Source organism: Canis aureus, chromosome 17, assembly GCF_053574225.1.
Source record: "Canis aureus isolate CA01 chromosome 17, VMU_Caureus_v.1.0, whole genome shotgun sequence".
Lineage (NCBI taxonomy): Eukaryota > Metazoa > Chordata > Mammalia > Carnivora > Canidae > Canis > Canis aureus.
In genome coordinates, this window is record NC_135627.1 from 10,349,681 (window position 1) to 10,372,187 (window position 22,507).

Below are 22,507 nucleotides of genomic sequence, written 5' to 3' on the forward strand. Positions count from 1 at the left end.
TTCAGGCTGGGGTCCAAAAGCTGAAAGGTGGGTTAACCAAGCTAAGATGGCCAGAGAGATGTCTGAGCAGAGGAAAAAGTCCTGAAGTAGGAGGAGCATGCCAAGAACTGGGAGAAGGCCACCATGGTTGGATGCTAGGACACTTGAAAGGGGAGGAGCTAGATCCTTCAGGATCTTATGGATGAAATTTGGCACAAGACAGACCTCAGGTACGTCTGAGATTATGAAAAGTCTGTCTATATGCTCTGTGACTAACAGATCAGAAGGTGCTAAGAGTGGCTACAGGATGACCAGTTATGGGACTAGATAGTGGTGCAGGTGGAGGTGGAGATGGTGGGAGCTGAATGAGCTCAAAAGATATTTTGGAGGATATTTAGAGACACATGACAACCAGTTATGGGAGTTAAAGGAGAAGTTAGATATCAAGGAGATTCCACAATCTCAAGCTTACTCAGTACTTTGAATGAAGTCTCATGATGCTATTTGTTATGAAGGAATATTGATGAAGGAGTCTGTGCTCAGTAAGAGGTGTAGAGTTGGAGACACATGGAGTGTAGCTGGGTGGAGACATCTAATAGGTAGTTGGACTCATAGCTCTGAGACTCTAAAAGACACCTTGAATGAGAGAGAATTGAAACTACGAAAATGGATTTGTCTGCATAGGAAGAGAACATCATGAAAAAAGAGAAGAGGCTAAGGACTAAGCTCAGAGTAACTCAGGACTGAGGGCCAGTTAGAGGAGAAGATGGAAAATGAGAATGACCTGAGAAATGGGGACAAAACTAGCATCTTCCAAGTCAGCAACATTGAATCTCTCTCCCTAACCACAACTGGGAAAGGTTTTCTGTTTTCAAGGACTCATGTGATTAGGTTGGGCCCACTCACATAATCCAGGATAATCACCCAAGCTCAAGATTTTTAGCCTTGTTCACACCTATAACGTAATATATTCACGTGTTCCAGAGACTAGGATGCAGATATCTTTATGGGGCTGTTATTCTGGCTACCACCAAAACAACTATGTGGAATGCTGCTCAGAAATCACAGAAGATAAAAACTGAAAATGTTCCAGTTGGATGTGGCACATGGAAATAAACAAAAGCAAGTTCAGTGGATTAGAGATCATGAAAATAGGCTAAAAATTAAATCAGGGGGATTATAAGTAGATAATTTTTTCAAGAGATCCAACTGGGAGTAAGGAATGCAGGTCTTGAAACTCACTTAAGCATGAGTGAATATTTATTAGGGCTGGAAGAATCATTGTCTATATTTAGAGTTTGGCTGGTTGTAGCAAGAATTCTAGCCTCCCTGATTCCAGAGAGCCTCTTGTTTTATCATGAATATCTGAGGGAAGATGAACAAGGAAATAATTAACATTAACAAATAAGAATAAAATCTAGAAGAATCTTGTTAAGTGTGACAATGAAACTAAGATAAATAGCAAATATATATTCTGAAACTTTGATGTTTATTTCCACTTTTAAAAAGAGTAATCATCATGTGGTTTTAGATACATGAGTTCCAGGGCAATTAATCAGCTAATAAATGTGTCTCTAACAAGCATTTGCTAATAGCTTGATGTTGGCAAAAATAATATGTTTCAAATCAGCTGCCTCTGAAGCCAAAAGATTTCAACATTGTATCTGTTTGGTGAGGGTTGTGCTTAAAATGAGAATCAGTGTTAATACAAAAGAAAAATAAATAAATGGAATAAAAAGGAAAAAATATTGTAATACTTATAAACCAGTAAAAGCATAAGCATAACTGTTAACAGTTGTTGAGTGATTAACTTTTTCCCAGTGCTATTCTGAGAGTTGTACCCTAGCTCATTTAATCATTAAGACACTCCTACAGGGGCACCTGGGTGGCTCAGTCGGCGAAGTGTCTGACTCCTGGTTTCAGCTGAGGTCATGATCTCAGGGTCCTGGGATCAAGCCCCACACACACACTCAGGCTCTGTGCTCAGTGGAGAATCTGTTTCCCCTCTCTATCTGACCTCTTCCTCTCCCCCTCTGCTTCTGGACTCTCTCTCTCTCTCTCTCTAAAATGAATAAATAAATCTTAAAAAAAAAAAAAAGACGCTCCTACAAGTAGATGCAAAGGCTATCCCTGGCTTAGAAATATGGAAACTGAGACAGCACACACCAGGACTCCAATCTAAGCAGTCTACAAATTTCAGCAATGGGTAACATCTCACACTTAGTGTCTACTGAGTGCCCAATTTGAGTACCTTACAAATGTAAGTCACTACTGGTTTGCCAGAGCCCTGGGAGATAGAGATAGGCATTTTCCTGCCATCGCCTGGGGAAGAAACTGAGGTACAGATAGGGGAGGTCACACATGGAGTAAAGGCTAAGCTAGAATTCACTTCCAGCAGACTGGCCCTAGAATCCAGTTTCCTACCCAAATACCTGAAAGGTGATGTTTTCTGAAACTTTTTCATGTAGACAGTATTTTCTGAGATCTTGTTGCTGTTGTCTTTTTAAAGTCTGAGAAATGAAAAAAAATATTGATTTTGATGGGCTTCCCTCTCTGAACTGCACCTTAACCTTCCTTGAGACTTGGGTGATTTATAAAGTTTCTTTCAGCTGTGGAATCCTGTGAACAAAATACTGTTGGCATCATGTGCCTGAGTTCCTTCTGTTCTTTTTTTTTTTTTTTTAAGATTTTATTTATTTATTTATGACAGAGAGAGAGAGAGAGAGAGAGGCAGAGACACAGGAAGAGGTAGAAGCAGGCTCCATGCAGGGAGCCTGACGTGGGGCTTGATCCCGGGTCTCCAGCATCAGGCCCTGGGCTGAAGGTGGCGCTAAACTGCTGAACCACCGGGGCTGCCCTCCTGTTCTTTTAACACATCTTTATTGTTGTGTTTTCACATGTGTTTGAATTGTATGCTACATCATTTTATTATTGTAATGATTGCTTACATTGTTTATGTTAAGCCTTTATTGAGCATTATTGTTATTATTGAGCATTTCTTTTTTGTACATGCTGGGTGCTAGGCTGAAGTGCATTCCTTGGTTTCCTGTATTTAATCTTCACACAAGGCTTTGCTTCTAAATATGGTTACTTTGCCTAGCTGACAGACGAAGAAACTGAAGAAACACTTAGAACTTTATTCAAATCACATAACCTGGGCAGCCCGGGTGGCTCAGCCGTTTAGCGCTGCCTTCAGCCCAGGGCCTGATCCTGGAGACCCAGGATCAAGTCCCTTGTCGGGCTCCCTGCATGGAGCCTGCTTCTCTCTCTGCCCCCCCCTCTGCCTGCCCCCCCCATCTCTAACAAATAAATTTTTAAAATCTTAAAAAAAAATTACACAACCAGTAATTGGCAGATCTTGGGATCAAACCCAGAAAACCTTGTTCTGAAACCCTGAAGTCCAGTCCCCTTACCACTTTGCCGTAATGTGTGGGTTTCACATGAGAAAGAGATCAGATGTAAGCAAAGATGGATACTTACTTGACCTGTATATAAAATGGTGAAATGAGGAGCATATAAATGATGTACCTGCCTAAAATCATGTCTTTCTGATGTAGCCAAGTGGTAATTTCCAAGTGAGAACTTTCCCCTTGAGTTTTGAATGTGAGGCCAAAAGAGAAGCTTAACATATGACTAGAGGGAACAATTCTTTAAATACTTCTTCCCTAAGCCAGTAGGTTATGTCCTTGCCTCTAACAGAATCCTGAAGGAATACACTTGGGATATCTGAAATGTGGGTGAGGCTTTTAGAACTTTGTTTATGACTGAGACAGAAGTGGGTGAGGTGTCACCAGGCCTGGAGTATGTGCATGTAGAGCTTGGAATGTGTGTGTGCATGGTGGCCTCAAGCAGGTAAGGGGTCGCAGAGAGTTTGGTTTCAGACTCTAGAGAAAGCATATTATGTATAGGGAAAGAAGTGGCCAATTGAATATAAGAGAGCATTAAAGAAGAAATATGACCCAACTTGTCTGCCTCGATTTAGTCATAAGCTGAGGGCCTGAGATTGTCTTGAGGATGGTCCCTACTTAGGAAATGCCTAGAAATGTTGAAGTAGTGGGAAATGACTTTTAATAAAATCATGGATTTAGAAGGCTTGTGAAGTTGTCTAGCCTAAGCTTCGGCCAGTGCACAAGCCATGTGAATTGCCTCAGACAGCAGCTATTCAGCCATTCAGTTAAAGGTCAGCCCAGAATGAGATTCCACAATCATCATTCCACTGATGACCAGTACTCGCTCCCAAGAAAGCCATTACTTATCTAAATCCTTGTACGTCAATTTAATCTCCACCTTGCCCTCCAGAATGATGAAACAGGGATATATCATCATCCACCTAAAAGACCTTCATGTTCCTGGAGCTGTCACTAAATCACCCCATAATCTCTCTTTTTCCAATGCTATCCCTTTGGTTCCTTCAGTCTCATCCTTTTTGTCTGGTTTCCTTTCTCAACTGCACATCTGCCAACACAGAAGAAGGCCTAGTGTCATTTATGAGATTCATAGTAGTCGTACCAGATGGAAAATGACTGTCATCATTTACTATTGCTTAGAAGTGGAGAAGTAAAATATGTGCCCACAGTTAGGTTAAGCATTTTGTGAATAACAAGGAAGCCCCAAGCATATTAACATTCCTTACAAATTTACAGGAAAATTCTTTCTTTGTTTATCTGGGTCTTGATCCTTAATGACAAAAGCAATATTGGTAATAGTAGTCTTATAAAGTGCTATTGTGAGGATGAATCGATAACATTTGAGGATGTTTACCACTCATCAATGCTATGAATACCATTCGTAATCAGGAACCTTACATCTGTGTCCATATGAAGCAGCTATTTGTGAAGGGCGATTACATTATTCATTTTAATCAACATTTACAATTGTCGAAATTGACTAACCTTTTTGTAATTTGTCCACAGAAACGTAACCTGGAATAGCTTAGCTATCCCAGATACGCACTGCTCACCAGAGCTGGAGGAGGGCTACCAGTGCCCCCCAGGATTTAAATGCATGGACCTGGAAGACCTGGGACTTAGCAGGCAAGAGCTGGGCTACAGTGGCTTTAATGAGATAGGTCTGTCTGTCTTACCGCTAAAACACATTTTCAGTTTCTATTTTACAATGTTTGTGAAATGGAGAGAATACTTATATGATTGATATTTTCTGTTAAGATTGGCTATATAGCATTAAAGATTTTAATCGTGCTCCTAGATGGTAATATATTCCACCCTGCAGTCTGCAGAGTACACCCTGCTTATCTGGATGGTTACTCAGCAGTGTTTGTATAGAGTTAAAGATCCCTGATTTTAGATTATTTTGATTCCTAATTATAGTACTTAGAAATACTTCATTGAGCAAGGTTCAGAACTTGTTGATTCAAAGATAAATAAGACTTGGGTTTCCTTCCACATGTAACTGTACCCCAGTAGGCAAGGTAAGTTTTACATCTCTGAAAAAGTAGCCATTGAAGAATGCATAAGAGCTTTCTGGAATAGAAGACAGCTAAGGAAATACTTAATGAATATCCATCAACTGTATAATAGATGTGTGGGAAGTGCTTACACATGGATATGATGTTCTCAAATGTATGCATTTGTTTCTGGTTTGTCCTGTGAAGTCCTGAAATGTGCCATTATATATAGTAATGAAAGTACGTAGCATATGCTGTTTATTTGATATCATTACATTTATTACAACTCCATGCAAGTTGCACAAATTTCATTATTGAAACAAAAGAACATGGAATTCTAAACAATTGTTTTATGCTTTGAGTATTTGTCTTGGCCAGCTCAGGCTGCCATACCAAAATAACAGCCCAGGTGGTGTGAATAACATAAATTCATTTCTCCAGTCTGGAGTCTGGAAGTCCCAAGATCAGGGTGCCAACATGGTTGGTTCTGGTGAGGCCCCTATCCTTGCTTGAACATGGCTGTCTTCTCACCATGTTCTTACATGGTGGTGGGAGTGGAGAGAAAGAGAATGGGAAGAAGGGAGGGAGGGAGGAAGAGGGAGAAGACCCTCTGGCCTCTTCTTGTAAGGGAAATAATCCCATCATGAGAGTCTCACTTTCATGACTTTATCTAAATTGAATCAACCTTCCAAAGGCCCCATTTTCTAATACTATGGCCCTGGCAGTTAGGACTTCAACATGTGGATTTGGGATTGGGGGGATCACAAACATTAAGTCCATAACAGAATTGTTATCAGAATCATTTGAAAAAAACAAACAATTTTTCCTTAAAGTTTCAAGGCCCAGATGCATTTAAGAGAGTTCTAGACACTTTAAGCCAGGGTCTTAGAGAAAAATCTCAGTGTGTAACAGGGTGATAGCTATACTCCTTTGGAAGCCAAATCTATTTTGTGACTTTTGGTGTGGTTTCATATCTCAGTGGGCAGCTGTACAATGAAGGATTTCATGGCCTGGGAAGAGAGCATGAGTTCCTGTCAACTCTGATGGCAACTGCTATGAACCTAGCCAATCAATCTTTGCACATCAGAAACAGTGGCTAATAAATCTTCCTCTCACCCTGGCCTTCAGTCATAGCAGTTCCCAGATGGTGTCATGCAGGATGGCATAATGAGCTCTGGGCCAAGTACTGGAGTTTCAGAAAGAATATGTGAAGGTCTTGCACTGATTGAATGCTTTTCTGGTATATGAACTAAACCACAAAGCTACAGCCTTTGGATAGAAGAGAATACTGAAAAACAAGTAGTTGGTACTTGAAAAAATGAGTTTTGCAAATAACATTCCTAAATTGTTATTCTTATATTTTAATATCCCTCAGAGGTGGATTTCCAGCATTGAATTTAGACGGATAATCTTTCATCCCTTTGGCCAATGATATAATTTCTTAATGTCAAAAAATTTCGAAGCCAACAGATGTGGAAGCATTTCAATTTGCTGTACTCTCTTAAACTTATCTGGCTTTGTAATCAATCTTACATTCTTCCCCTCGGCTCCTACGAGCAGAGGACTTTTATGCATTATACCAATGACTTTCAGGGATGAGCAGGAAATCACAGGTGTAGAATAGGAGATGGGATATATAGATTTGGTAAACTGATGGAACAAGCTCCAGGAATCCTAATAGCTGAGATGCAGCTAGAATGCATGGCTTGTTAGAGCCTCTAACTCTTTCTCTTAGGGGCTAACTGGGTGTCCTCATGTCTTAGATGGAGGGTGGCCAGCATTCAGTAGTGAGGCTGCCCTTGCACAGAAACGTCCAGTCCTTTCGAAGCATGTTTCTTAACCAAATCACTTCCTGGCCATTTTGAATGCAGCAATTGTGTCTCAATTCAAAATGCTGCATTATATTCAAGTTGATTCAACTTTCTTTGCTATGACTTATAACCACTTCAACCAATGTAGGGTACTCTCATTACGGGAGAGTTTCCTCATAGAGTGTGTTGGCTTGAGAAGCCTAACTCAGAGAGAGAACCTCCCTGGGGGCAGCAGGCCCCCACTAAGGCAATAATCTTACTGTTTATTTGCACATTTATCTCCCAAGGATTTAAGCTCCTTGAAAACAGGAAGTACATCTTTTCATCTTCATGTCTTCAGGGCCTGGTGCACTGCCAGCCTCTATAAATATTTACTAATGGACTGAACAAAGTATATGTCCTTTTGAATTTAATGGTGACCAGTCATGTTTGTGTTAGGATATAGAGCCATAATAGAGAATTAAGTTGTTTTCTTGTTGTTCTTTCTCCCCATTTTGTCTCTTTTTGTTGGCAATACTCACTATTCCTCATGACTTGCTTTTCTATACAAGCTTAATTTGATCTGTTTGCTTCTTTTTCTCAAATGATGCTTGAGTTCAGTGCCATTGTATGACTAACGGTTACATAATGAAATGTTAACTTTGTACTATAATCAAAAAAATTTTAAATGGTCACTATAGTTCAGGCTGAAATGCATCTCTGTAGATACACAAATTGTGATATTTTAGATCATCTTTAAAGGCTTTATGAAAACAAAATAAAATTTTCCCCAAAAAATGAGGAAAAGAAATTATTCTCTTAGACATACATGATTATCTCTTTTTGCATGCAGTTGAATTTAAAATAATTATAGCCTAATTGTGGATATATATTTGACCAATGTACTTTATATCTAAGTAAGCATGTTTAATTTAAAAGGAGCACATTTCCTCTTCTTACTAATCAAATTGTCATACAATATATTGAATTTTAATTCACTTATAAAAGTTCATTTATAAGTTGCTTTGTGTCTCACTAAAATTTAATATTGATGATGTTGAGAAGCTGAATTTTCAAAATATATTAAAAGCTAGAGCCATTAAAGTAGAAAAATTACACAGAGCTCCAATCATAAAATAGCAAAGTAAAGACACCTTAACATCTCTAAAATCATCAAACATCAAGGAGACTGAGAAACAGAAATGCAATTTTCATATTCAAGGACTCTGAAAAATCTGTAACTAATAAACCACACATCGCAGAAGACCAGGTGTCTAACAGAATACTTCCTGAAAGGGTTCTGGCTACTGGGGACCTCAGGCAGAGCCAGCAGAATGCTGACATTCTAAAATAAAGAATATTCCCAGAGGATCAGAACAGTCCTCTGTTTGAGTCTGGGAATCAGCGTGTGGATGACCTTCCTGGACTCCATGTGGCACCTCAAAGTGGAGGCCCCTGTTCCTACAAGCAATTGGTAGAGAAGTAAAGAAGAAGATAGACCCTCAGTCTGAGGGACCCTGATGATGCTGACCCGTGTTGATGAATACAAGGCACAATTGCAATACAAGGCACCTCACCAACCTTGATGAATACAAGGCACCCTACACCTTAGGATGACCTGGGGAGTCTTTTAAAACACTCCAATTCTCAAGCACCACACCCAAACCTGTTAAATGAAAACCTTGGAAGGATCCAAGGCATAGCTGGTTTTTAGGAGCTCAAAGGTGTTCTAATGTGCATGCACAGTTATGAGCACCTGGACTGAGACAGCTGTGGTTGGTACACACACAAACACACCTATCTTAGAAAAACAAAACAAAACAAAACAAAACAAAACAAAACAAAAAAAAAACCTCCTTTCTCTCTCCCACAGTGCTACCTAACAAATACCTGGCCCTCTAAAATTGATTTCACAGGTGAGTAACAATCAAAAAGAATGAAAACCATGTCTATAGAAATGCATTTTTCAGTATGTTTAAAACTGAAAAAATATGCAAGAGATATAATCTTTAAAATTGCAGAAAAAGACAACCTAAATAAATGGATTTAAAGGGCACAACTGTCTCAGTAAATGAGCAGAGGACAATCAACACTGAGGCATTTCTTACTAAAGTTTCTGGAATTCAGAGTTAAAGAAAGCATCCAATGGGCATCCAGGAAAAATTATCGAGTCGGTTCCTTTTCTTTTTTTGCCGAGCAACGCTCAAACAGGAGTAGCCCCAGGGGAACCCAGGATCTCCAGTCAGTTCTAAGGGAAGCCATCAGAGACAACTGAAATTGTGTCAGAACTCAAGTCTAGGCTATGAGGACACAGGGCTCACAGAGCCCTCAGAGAAATAATGTGTCCAGCTCATTTGAGTTACTGTTGAAGAAGCCAAGAATTCAGAGAACTTCATTTTACATGAAGACACTCAACCAATCAAGCCTAGTCTCTGGTATCTACTCACCATAAAAACCAAAGCTAATACAACTTCAGTATTTACAGGGTATAATCTAAATATTGAAACTTACCGTCGCATAGGAGAGACAAGAAGATCATGAGAGGTAGTGTAGTAATGTTAGTGTCCTTAGACTCAGCAATAAAAAGTGTATCATTTTGTGCAACATCTGAATCATATAATAGAGGTATATGTGCACTTGCACAAGAATGCCTTACAAAGTAAAAAATCACCTATTTTAGAAAAAATTCAAAGCTCAAGATAATGACCTTGGGGTTTGGTCATACTATATAGTAATGTGGTGACCTTGGAAAAGTAATTAACCTCTTCCTGCCTCAATGTCTTTATCTGTAAGATGGCGTAAAGGATATACCTCTCTTGTAGGATTGATGTTAGAAGTGACTGAGACATTGTGCTTAGAACACTTGGCACAGAATGAGCACACGATGAGCCAGAAATTGAGCTGCACTAACAAAATAGGAATGCATCTCTTATTTGAGGAAGAAAAGACAGCTTTAATAAGAGAGCAGAGCACCATGCTTTCGGATTAGCATAGCCATGTCTCATGTTATTCCCTTATGCCTACTCAGATTGCTCAGAGCAAGAGGGGGATGGAGACAAGATGTACTTCACCTTGTTTTATGTTCCTATTAACTGACAGCCCACATTTTATCTCAGTCTGATCAATGTACAGAATTCCAGAGGGCCAATTTTTGGCAGTATTTTGTCTTCATTAATCAATTATTCTTCTCTTGTTATTCTTAGAAATATATTTCCTTTTGTCCTTTCTCTCATTAGAATCTCATCCATACTTAGCCATGCCATGGAATTTTCTATAGTGTCATTGAGCTCCATGCCTATACTTTCATTTATCCCTGTGCCTTTGAGTTTTCAAGCTCACATTGAGCCACTCCCTGTCTTTAGGCAGATTGCCAATAGGCCCTCCTTCTGTAGACCTCAGAAAAGCATCCCTTGGCTCACTGAACAAAAGCCACTGCCATGCTATTTCCTGCATCGTCCTCGTCACTCTGTGGTTTACTTTCTGTCCTTCCGTAAATCCCTGTACCAAATGGTGACGGAGATGCTGCTTGCTTTTCTGGCCCTCTCTTCCATTTAAATACGTTTCCATCTTTATTTCTGGGCACCTTTCCTGCAACCCACTCTTAGACCCTCAACTAATGCAATCCTTTCCAGGATGTTTGCCTGTTTACTTGAGACATCACATATTCCCCACATTCCAAACCTGTGGAGGAATATACATTATTGGAAGGACATATTTGGAGATCACAGAATCTGTTTAGCAGACTTTCACATTTTGTGATTGCAGTGAGAGTGGGGGTTGGGGTGAAGCACATGGTAAAAAGGTTTGGGGACAGATGAGACCCAAAACCACTATACTCTACAGGTGAAACCAAAACACTACATTAAAGTATCTGGTTTTGAAAATGTGTCTTACTTCCTTCCATTTTCTGAGTACTAAACCCTCTTTCAGGCAGTGTCTCCTTTCCTCTCTGTTTCCACATGCTTATCAACATGGGAGGCATGCAGTCTAAGACATTGTGATTTTCTGCAATGGCACTGAAAGTTGAAACTAGAGGAATTTTGACTAGAAAAGATAGTAGTCATTTGGTTCACCCACACAGTTTTATTGAGAGGGCCACTGAGCATCAGAGTGAACAAGGTCAGAGTTCTAGAGAATTCCTCACAGAGGCAGGGCTAAACTCACTTCTCCTGATTCATAGACTCCCACTAAAACTTACCATTTCCTGCAAACTTTTTACAGTTTAGATCAATGTTTAATTAAGAATAAAGCTAAAAGAATACCTTGCGAAGTTAGTTGTAATCTTAATTTTGTAGTAGAAGGTTAGCATCACTCATCTTTGGTAAGACAGTAGGTACAGAAGAAACTATCCCAACAGATGTGATATGCCAGTTAGAAAAAAAGCAACAACACATCTATCACACGTGGGAAGGAAATCACAGCAAATGCCATTAAACTGGCAATTTACTTGTCATGATCTTTCAAGAGAGGTAAGAAATTGGGTACAGCAGATGAGTACAAATCTATTCAGGTTTGAACTCTCCATTCATTGAACAGTCAGGTAAAAACAAAACATGTTCAGAGTTTTTTGTTGGTTTTTTTTTTTCCTGTCTTTACTTATTTTTTTAAACTTTTTATTTTGAACTAATTTTAGATGCACATAAAAGTGACAAAATAGCACAGAGAGTTCCTTTTTACACATTACCCGGGTTCTCAGAATGGTAACTTCTTATACAACTGTACTACCTCATTACAGCTAAGACATTAATGTGACACAGTGCTATTAACTATAGTATACATCCTATTAAATTTCACCAGTTGATCCACTGATGATCTTCTTCTATCTCAGATCCTACCCAGAATCCCACATTGTACTTAGTTGTTAATTCCCTAATCTCTTCCAATCTGTAAGTTTGTCAGCTTTGTCTTTCATGACTATGCTTTCAGAAGCACTATGTAGAATGTCTCTCAATTTGGTTCTATCTGGTGTTTTCTCATAATTGGAATGAAGTTATGATCAGACTTGTTCCATAATGTGTGGCTTCCAAGAGGGAAGAGAAGTTGACTGTCTTCTTTTACTTATTTCTTTGTTATTTTTATTTTTATTATGTAAATTTCAGGTGTACAGCTTTACAATTCGAGATTTGTATACACCCAAGTGATCAAAACAGGTTTAGTTTTGATAGAACAACCCAGGAAATGACATATAAGGATAAAATTCATCCTGAGAAGTCACTTAGGAGGTAAATAGATATCAGACATTTCTTGTCATTAACCTTCAGAATCACATGAAGAAAACACAGAAGCCCAAAGTTGTAAAAATCCATAATAAACTAAATCTGATTGAAATAATTAATATAGATAGAGGAAGTCCATTAGCAAAATCAAACCATAAACAGGACATTCTGAAAATAACTAATAGAAAAAAAGAGTTATACATGATTTTAATGCTACCTGGACTGAATGTAGTGGACTGTTTTCCCTATTCTTTATATGCAATAGTCAAAGGTAAAGCCAGGAAATAACAAACACTATGTTCTTATGGTGAATAATTACCCACAGATGATGTTTATTATTGTAATTACTGTCATAACTTAGGACAAGCACAGCGATCATTTATCGATTACTTATTATGTATCTAGCACCAGGCAAAACGTTTGCTATCTGAGGTTTTTCATCCTCACAATAAACCCGTAAGGTGTCATTATCCTCAATTAAAAGTGAGGAGAATAAGATGAGAAAGAACTGATTCGCCCAAAGTCACACATGGGCCACAGTTGGGAGCCAAGTCTTGCTGCCCAAGTGCTAAGGTCAAAGCCTGCATGATCTGTGAAGTCAGCAGTGGGCCACTGCCATTCCTCATGGCTTTTCAGGACAGCTGGTTCATTAGAGGGTCTCATTATGATAGAGGAAGGGACATGTCCTCCAGCATGACAATCCACCAGACATGCTGCTTTCCCCTCCCATCACCACGTCTCTGGGACAGAAGGATAAGTGTGAAGGAGGGTGATGGTGATGCCTTGGGCAAACTGAGGACCACTCAGTGCAGGTCTCTGGCTTGCCATCTGTCCTCTCCCCGCCCTCCTGGCATGCTATATGACAGAGTTGGCACATTATAAATCTGATTTCTATGTAAGAATTGACATATGAAAGAATATACCTGGGAGACAGTGCAGTTTTTTTTTTTTAAAGATTTTATTTATTTATTTATGAGAGACATACAGAGGCAGAGAAATAGGCAGAGGGAGAAGCAGGCTCCCTGCAAGGAGCCCGATGTGGGACTCGATTCCAGGACCCCGGGATCACAACCTGAGCCAAAAGCAGATGCTCAACCACTGAGCCACCCAGCTGCCCGAGACAGTGCAGTTTTACAAGATAATTTACCGAGTTATCAACATTTGGGCAAAGATTCAAGGCAGTGGCAGCAAAAATAGCAAGTATGCTTTTGATGCAAAATGAGATGATAGACACAGATGCTAGAGATGTGGGAGAGAACATCGAAATCAAGAAAAATGGGGCACCTGGGTGGCTCAGTGGTTGAATGTCTGCCTTCGGCTCAGGTTGTAATCCTGGAGTCCTGGGATCAGTCTGCATCAGGCTCCCCACAGGGAGCCTGCTTCTCCCTCTGCCTATGTCTCTGCCTCTCTCTGTATCTCTCATGAATAAATGAATAAAAAATCTTTTAAAAAAAGAAATAAGAAATATGGTATTTGGTATATTGCAATCAGGTTCACACTTATTTGAGGTAAATTTAAAGTTCCATTATGATTTATGTGCTTTCTATATGTACTTTATAGCTGTGTGCATTAATTAACTTTCTTTCTGAGATTTAATATTGCTTTTTATTTTTTTAAGACTTTATTTATTCATGAGAGACATAGACATAGGCAGAGGGAGAAGCAGGCTCCCCACAGGGAGCCCGATGTGGGACTTGATCCTGGAACTGGATCACGCCCAGAGCCAAAGGCAGATAGATGCTCAACCGCCAAGCCACCCAGGAGTTCCATCAATTTTGCTTGTTAAATACTGCAAATTAACCAACAAGTTTACTTAAAGTGATTTCGAAAATGCATATTAATTCCTTTATTAGGTATATGATGTAAAAATTATTTACCTTATTGGTCCTTTCTATTAATAAAATCATAAAGCTTTCCTTATATGCTTTCTTTAAAATATTATTAGGCCTTTATAACTACAGGTCATTAGGATCACAGAAGTCACTATGTGGATTTGGGATGCATATACAAATTTAAGGTGATGACTCATAATCTTTGAAAAATTTTTTGATGATAGGTGAATGAGCCTTTTAATAAAATGAAAAAAAAATTCACAGTGACTGTAGTCTGCCAGATTCTCATATACTCAAAAGTCACTTCTGAAGAAGCCTATTATTGATACTGGAATTTGGGACTGATATTTTTTTCCAACAGAAAATATATTTTAGCTGTTATCCACTTTGTGGTATTTTCCTTATTTGACTTTGGGTGGTATTGACGACAAGGTACAGATTAAGCTCTCTGTATGAGTCATAAATCAGTTTTATCAAATATTGATGAGAAATAGCATCAGTGGTTTCTTTCCTCACTCGTAGTGTTCTGTGCTCGAAACTACCCCATTTCTTGCTGAAATGGGATTGCTCATAAAGCCACCTATTCTGACCTAATGTTTCAGTTTTAATACAGGATTTGCTTTACTTTAAAATTCCCCCATTTTTTTCTATTGGCATTCCATTACTTTCATAATTGTCTCCTGTAAATCTGATACTAAATATGGCCATAAAACGTGATGAAAGAAAATGACTTTTACTCCAATCATAGAAGAATGTGAATTGAACTTTGCTGATGATGCTGCTAAAAATTGATTCATAGATTTAAATGATGTTAAACTGTATTTCATTCTGCAGTACGTGATATCAGAAGAAAACTTTACAAATGAATAGAGAAAGGAAGTCGTTATTTATCTATAAGTATGATTTATTGCAGAATGTACATTTTTATTGCAGTTACAAAAAGACACAGCAAAGACTAATTTGTAATATATGTAATTGAGATTTATAATACTTTGTGGAAAAGCACCAAAGACCTGTTTTCCCTGCATTAATCTTTTTGTGCAGTGTTGCTCTTGGAATTACTTATTGATTTTTATGAAAACACATATTGAAGAGAGAGCTAGAGTAACAGAATTCAACCAAAAGTGCTTACCTGAATCCTTGACAATTCTATACTTGCCCTCTGAAGGAATTCATTTGTCACAGGACAAGGAAGACCTGATATATTTTTGTTAAATAATGGACAAAATCATGAGGCTTCAACAAGAGGAATAGTTGTGAAAGCTTTTGGTCAAGTACAGAGGTTTTATCCCTGGGTCCAGGCATCAGTAAATGCTCTCAGGCTATGTGCAAAGATCTGTGCTTGAAGATTTCTTTTTTTTTTAATAAGATTTTATTTATATATTCATGAGAGACACAGAGAGAGAGGCAGAGACACAGACAGAGGGAGAAGCAGGCTCCCCAAAGGAAGCCTGATGTGGGACTTGATCCCAAGACCTGGGATCACACCCTGGGCTGAAGGCAGATGGTCAACCACTGAGCCACCCAAGCCCCCTTGTGCTTGAGGATTTCTAAAGGAACTAAGGCTTCATCAGATTCTCAAACAGGGTCACAGACTTACTTAAACTGAAATTAGATATGCAGATACTATTCAGAATATTAGGAAGGCAGGGGGTCTAAAGATAGAAATTGCAGACGTGATTTTTAAGGATATCCATAGTCTGGCGTCCAGCAGGTACTTAGGAGTTCTTTTTGAATGGATTTAGAAGAGACAGCTGGGGAGGGATTTGCCATCGCACAGTGAAAGAAGGGATTTTAAAAGTGGATTTTGAGGGCAGAAGTCATGATTTTTTTTTTTTACACTGAACATGGAAGACAATATTCTTTGGAAATATTTAGTGGTTTCCGAGAAATCAGCATGTTTATAGTTACATTTTAAATATTTGTAGATGACAAAAATAATACTCCAAATAGCATAAGAGGTTTTAATGAAAGTAATAAATTCTGCCACAGATAATTCCCTCCCTTCTTTCTCCTTTCTTCCTTCCTTCTTTCATCTTTATCAGTTTCATGGTTTTTAATAAAATGCTTTTAACTGTCTCCCTGCTAATAGACATTTACATGATTTTCAGTTTTTGACTACAGTGATTAATTGTGTTGAACACATGCTCACACACACATACACACATATATATCTTGTGTGCATGTGTTGTATTTTTTAAAATAGGTTCCTAGGACAATTTCTAGGTCGAAGGGTATGCATATTTTTTATGATTTTATTTATTTATTCATGAGAGATACAGAGAGACAGAGAGAGAGAGAGAGACAGAGACAGAGAGACAGAGACACAGGCAGAGGGAGAAGCAGGCTCCATGCAGGGAGCCCAATGTGGGACTTGATCCCAGGACCCCGGGATCACACCCTGGGCTGAAGGCAGATGCTCAACCACTAAGCCACACAGGTGCCCCTATCTTTATTTCTCAAAAAGATTATGAGAATTAATATCTTATTGTATGAGAGTGAATTTTAAAAAGCATAAAGGATTCTCTTTTGATATGCAAACATATTGAAGTAAAAAGAAGTAGCAGATGCCATATTGTATTTTGTCCTCTTCTGAACACCAGCTGCTCATTTTCTTTTCCTTACATTCCTTCCTCCCCTTTTTCCCTGGAATGCCTCCTCCTACCAATACATGACCCACCCTGCAGGACCTGTGTTCATGCAGTTTCCCATACCTCAGCAACACTTGCCCCTCCTCTCTCTGAACTGTGACAGTTTGTCCATGGAAGTTAATGCTTCATTCTGTTTGGTTCCCACATCTGGTGTGTGTGTCTGTGTGCCTGTGTGTGTGTCTGTTTGCATTTTACCCTTTTCTTCCCAATTAACTCATCAGATCCCAGAAGCCTCAAGCAGGAACAAAGCTCCCTGTACTTCTTGGAATGTACTTTCTAATGCTCAATGAGCCCTTTATATACTCAAGGACAGGTTGATCATATATTGATCATATATGAATTTTATATTACATACACTGCCTTTTTAAGTCATTCTGTGGCAACTTAGTGATAGAAAATTTAAATAAAATTCAGATACAACTCCTGGCTTTTAAGTTCATTCCTCATTTGAAATTAAACGGCATCTGCCTTATGCCAGATATTCACATGAAACAAATGTGAACAGACTAGCACAGAAGTCTTGTGTTGACAGTCAAAGACACTCTCCCTGCTGGTCATGGCAGTCAGTGGAACAGAATTCCCTTGACAGCCTATGAAATTAAATTAATTTCACCAACTAATCGGCTAGACTAAAAAGGAATAATGCCATGTAGGAAAGCCCTACCCAGCTCTTCCCTCAAGGCCAATGAGGTCATAGGAGGGCTGACTCCTACCTCTCCTGGGGTTGCATGTTCTAATACCTGAGCCCTGCTTAGCAAAACTGTGTTGACAAGTGCAGAGCCTCCTCCTCTGAGGGGAAAACTCTGTGGCCCTTGAAAATGGGTTTCTACCCTGAGCCACACAGGGCTGTGGGAAAGTAGTTGGTGTCTACCCTGAGGGAGGCCACTGGATTGTGGAGACAAGAAGTCTCTTCCCTCTCTTCCCCTTTATGCTCCTGGACTCCTCAGCTCCCATGCCCCTAGGCCTTGGGATTCAGGGATGAACCTGAAGATACTAAAACATACTTAATATACCAAGATAAAGATACCAAATAAAATAGAAATAAATATATAAAAAATAAGTTTTAAATGCCTAATAAATATTAGTCGCCACTATTAGAACAAAGATAACTACCACAGTTGCCATTACGAAAATTATTGTTGATCAGATTCATTTCTAGATAATACGGAAAAAGTGGGACGTGTTCCCATTTTCATGAAAGTATGAGAATTTTTGGTGAATACATTCTCATAATAGATAGAAAAGGAGATTTTTTCATAAATAAGATACTCAACGAACATTTGTTATGTATTTAAGGCATCCAGGGCCTGAAATATAATGATGTAAGTCACTATAACCAAATTCCTTCCCCCAAATGAGATGTTAAAATAAAATGAGAAATGAAGGTGAAGTAAAGCTGGGAGAAAGGGTTGGTGTTTAACTGTGGTAGATCTTGCAGCTATGGGCCAGGTACAAGAGCGCATGCCCCGGTGTGCGTGCCCACACATCTTTGTTGAGGATGAGTACAAGAAAATGAAGCATGAATGCTCTAATTTGCTGCAAGTCTTATCCTCTCCTTCACCCCCCACTTGCCTTGTATCCAACATTTCTCACATTTATACAATCTGCCTAACCTCTGAGACCAAAGCTTTTGTTATGTCTGATGATCGAAAATGCTGGCTTGAGAATTAAGTTTTTATTTTAGCTTTTGTTAAAGAAGGTTTTTAATGACATAGATTAAGTGTACTGCCATCCTTTTATTCCTGGTCAGATATGCCTCCTTCTTATCCACTTTTCTGAGAATGTCTTTATCTTATTTTTTACTAATAGCTTGACTGAGTAGAGAACTCTTAGTTGGTAATTAGTTTCTCCCCAAACTTTGACATCATTCCCTTGTATTCTGGAATACAACCCTCCTGTGAGTCTAATTGTAGTACTTTAGTGTTTTTGTTTTTATGTTGTTGTTATTGTTGTTGTTGTTAACATATCTGTGTTTTTTCTTTGATAGTTTTTAAGATTTACTGCTTGTCTTTGCAATGTTATGGCCTTACTTACATTTAGGCAGGCTCTTCATCTTTTTTCTAGTAGGGGTTTTTTTTTTGTTTGTTTGTTTTTGTTTTTGTCTAGGAGACTCATGCCTTTTTTTCCTGGAGATTTTTGGGTGTTATCTTTACAAATCCTGGTGTATTGTTCTTCATTCTCTCTATTCTTTATTTTCTAGAATACTGATTACAGCTTGTTAAACCTTCTTCCATTTCCCATGTTGTAGATTTTGCTTACTAACTTCTGTCTTCTAACTTTCTAACTTCTAACTTCTCTCTACTTAGTGCATTTGTCTTCTCTACCCTTCCATTAGACATCTTTTTGTATCATTTCCATATCTCATAAAGTTTTTTACATATTTTCCTCCTCAACTTCTTTGCTGAACTCTGGATAATTTTCTTCCTCAGTGTGTCTGCTCTGCTATCCACCTTATTCATGGGACTCTTTGTCCCAACATCTACAACCTGTTTATCTAGATTTTCTGTTTAACGTTTTCAGATATGGCTGTTATTTTATGTCATAGCTCTGTTCTTAACCATTTTCTTTCTAACCATTTATCTCTTTAAACGTTTTAAACATGTTTATTTTTTAAATATATATATTTTTTATTGAGGTTTGATTTGCCAACGTGTAGTATGACACCCAGTGCTCATCCTGTCAGGTGCCCTCCTCAGTTCCTGTCACCCGGTCACCCTATCCCCCTGCCCGCCTCCCCTTCCACTACCCCTGTTCATTTCCCAGAGTTAGGAGTCTCTCGTGTTTTGTCACCCTCTCTAATTTTTCCCACTCATTTTCCCTCCTTTCCCCTATGATCCCTTTCACTATTTTTTATATTCCCCGTATGAGTGAAACCATATAATGATTGTCTTTCTCTGATTAACTTACTCCACTCAGCATTATACCCTCCAGTTCCATCCATGTCGAAGCAAATGGTGGGTATTCGTCCTTTCTGATGGCTGAGTAATATTCCATTGTATATATAGACTACATGTTCCTTATCCATTCATCTTTTGATGGACACTGAGGCTCCTTCTTTAGAATTTCTTTATGATTCTTCCCCATCTTCTAATTCTCCATTGTAATAGTTGATTTTCTTCAATGGTTTGTAGTGTGTTTGGCTCTAGTGCAATTCCAGTGAAGTTTTCTTTCTATCTGAGGTCAGTGTTGCTGGAATTCCAGGATTAGTAACCAATTCTGGACTAGTCCTTATGTTACCTTTGTGGCTTGTGGGAGGAGAGAGGAGAGACCCTTGAGCTACTGTAGTGTAGAGGACAGTGTAAATTTGGAATATACACTTTGATTGGCTCAGGTTTGGGGTCCTAGTGTCTCTTAGGAGACTCTTGGCCTCTGTGTGGATCTGGACAGAAGTCCAGCAACTTTCTGCTTGCCTGACCAGGAAAGCAGTGTTCTTCTGGTCTCCATTTAAAATGCAGAGCAGCCTTTGTGGAACTTCCAGCTTTTCAGACACACCTCAGCTCAGTATCAGCCTCCTGTCCTCCAATAGCAGCAGAAGCCCAGCCCCCAGCCCTTAGGGTCATATTGACTCTGAGTATATATCTGTGACCCATCTAGACTTCAGCTTCTGCTCATGGCTCTCATTCTGTGTTCTATCACACTCTCTGCCCGCTGGATATTGGGCTTGCTTTTGGGCTTATTTATGCACTCCAAAATTATTTTGCTTTATTCATCTGTTTCCTTGTGTTGGTTGGGCACGGGGTCAAGAGGATGAAGGAAGGAAGTTTCTAAATAAACATAGTCCAGCAAATTGACATGAAGCCTTATTTTATATATGATGTATATGATAATTTTCATAATTATGCAGTTTTTCTTTCTCTGATATGATCATGCACACCTATTTTTATATTCAAAAATATACTTTATGCATTTTCAGCATGAATTCTTAAAATTTGGTAAGTATGTACAAGAATTTTTAATTTTTACAAAATTCTATGTCAGTATCATTGTTCTTTTTTGCCTTTGAATTTTTATACTAATCTCTGTGCAGCCTGGTAAAACTATCTCTCTGCACTTGCTATGTAAAGACAAAATCTATGAGGGGGAGAGTGGGGACTGCAAATAAGCAACAGTAGGGATTGAGCACTGAGGTTAATTAAATCCTGATGGTTTGAAACTGGGGTTCTTAATCTTCATATTAATTGCAGCAAATATTCATATGCCTTCTCCCACCATGTCAGTGCTTTAGCAAGTAAGTAAAAAAATAAATAAATAAATGAAAATAAAAGAAAAAAGCCTAATCGGGATTTACCTAAATATAAAACAAATAAAGGTTCTTAGGCAATTCTTACTCATGTGTGTCTAATAGAAGATAAGCTATATTTGCCCAGGGAGTTATATTACTTTATTTTGAAACTACTAGTGACTACAAATCTTGACACCAAATTGAAGTTGAACTGAAGGAGACTAATTTTAAGTAAAGACTACTTGGGGGATCCCTGGGTGGCACAGCGGTTTGGCGCCTGCCTTTGGCCCAGGGCGCGATCCTGGAGACCCGGGATCGAATCCCACGTTGGGCTCCCGGTGCATGGAGCCTGCTTCTCCCTCTGCCTATGTCTCTGCCTCTCTCTCTCTCTCTGTGTGTGTGTGACTATCATAAAAAAAAAAAAAAAGACTACTTGGGGCTAAGTATCACAGGTGAGGAATATCACCTCCTCATCCTATCACCACATGCATGACATTAACTCCACCTAACCAATGCTGAGATGCAGAGAAGGAAAGAAGTTCTGGGGGATGAGGGGCAAGTCTGCATTCCTAGTCTCCAGTATAAAGCTACAGATGTGGGCATCCTGTGGGTGCTCAGGTGGGGATAAGAGAAGGACTCAGTTTCAGGATACAATCTCAGGGTAATAATTATACATATCTCAGAGACTAGTAGATTCTATTATTCTCATGCTCATGCCTAAGAGCCCACAGTAAAATTTAACTATAGTCATGATTATCATTTTTATTAGATATGTTATCAAGTAAATGAATGAGTGAATTATAAAATACACTATTCTAAGATCACACAAGTTAGAAAGTGAGAGGAAAATCATCCAATATCTATATTCTTTCTAAGATACCAGCTTACCTTCTTTTAGTCTTGGCAAAACACTTAGGCTCATACAACATAATTTAACAATATATTCACATTTTATTGTGCTAGTGTATGCCGCATTTACTGGTATATTCTTTCCTCCATGTGCATTTTTCTGGAATTTTCTCTGGAAATAAAATGTTAAATACTTTCCTAGGGACCCCTGGGTGGCTCAGTGGTTGAGCACCTGCCCTTGACCCAGGGCGTGATCCTGGAGTCCCAGGATCAAGTCCCACATCGGGCTCCCTGCATGGAGCCTGCTTCTCCCTCTGCCTGTGTCTCTGCCTCTCTCTCTCTCTGTGTATAAAATCTTAAAGAAAAATAAATATTTTCCTATTTCCTGAACTCAGATGCTGCCAGTAAAGCCCATTCAAAGCTGAGATGCTTTGTCTTTGCTAAGCTTCTAAAGAGTTAAAGCAGTGCTGAAGTTGAATGTTTGCCGTTGACTAGAGCAGGAATCAGCAAACCATGGCTGGTGGGCCAAATCCTGCTTACTGCCTGACTTTGTAAATAAAGTTT

At 38.9% G+C, this 22,507-nt stretch overlaps 1 protein-coding gene across 5 annotated transcripts in view; it reads left to right on the forward strand.

Annotated features, from left to right (window-relative positions):
- NALCN (sodium leak channel, non-selective) overlaps nt 1–22,507 on the forward strand; it is a 318,959-nt gene that overhangs the window by 59,279 nt on the left and 237,173 nt on the right. For all 5 annotated transcript variants that reach the window (XM_077855055.1, XM_077855051.1, XM_077855050.1 and 2 more), the window contains exon 7: nt 4,893–5,047. In XM_077855055.1, the coding sequence (XP_077711181.1) occupies nt 4,893–5,047 (155 nt within the window). The remainder of the gene's footprint in view (nt 1–4,892; nt 5,048–22,507) is intronic.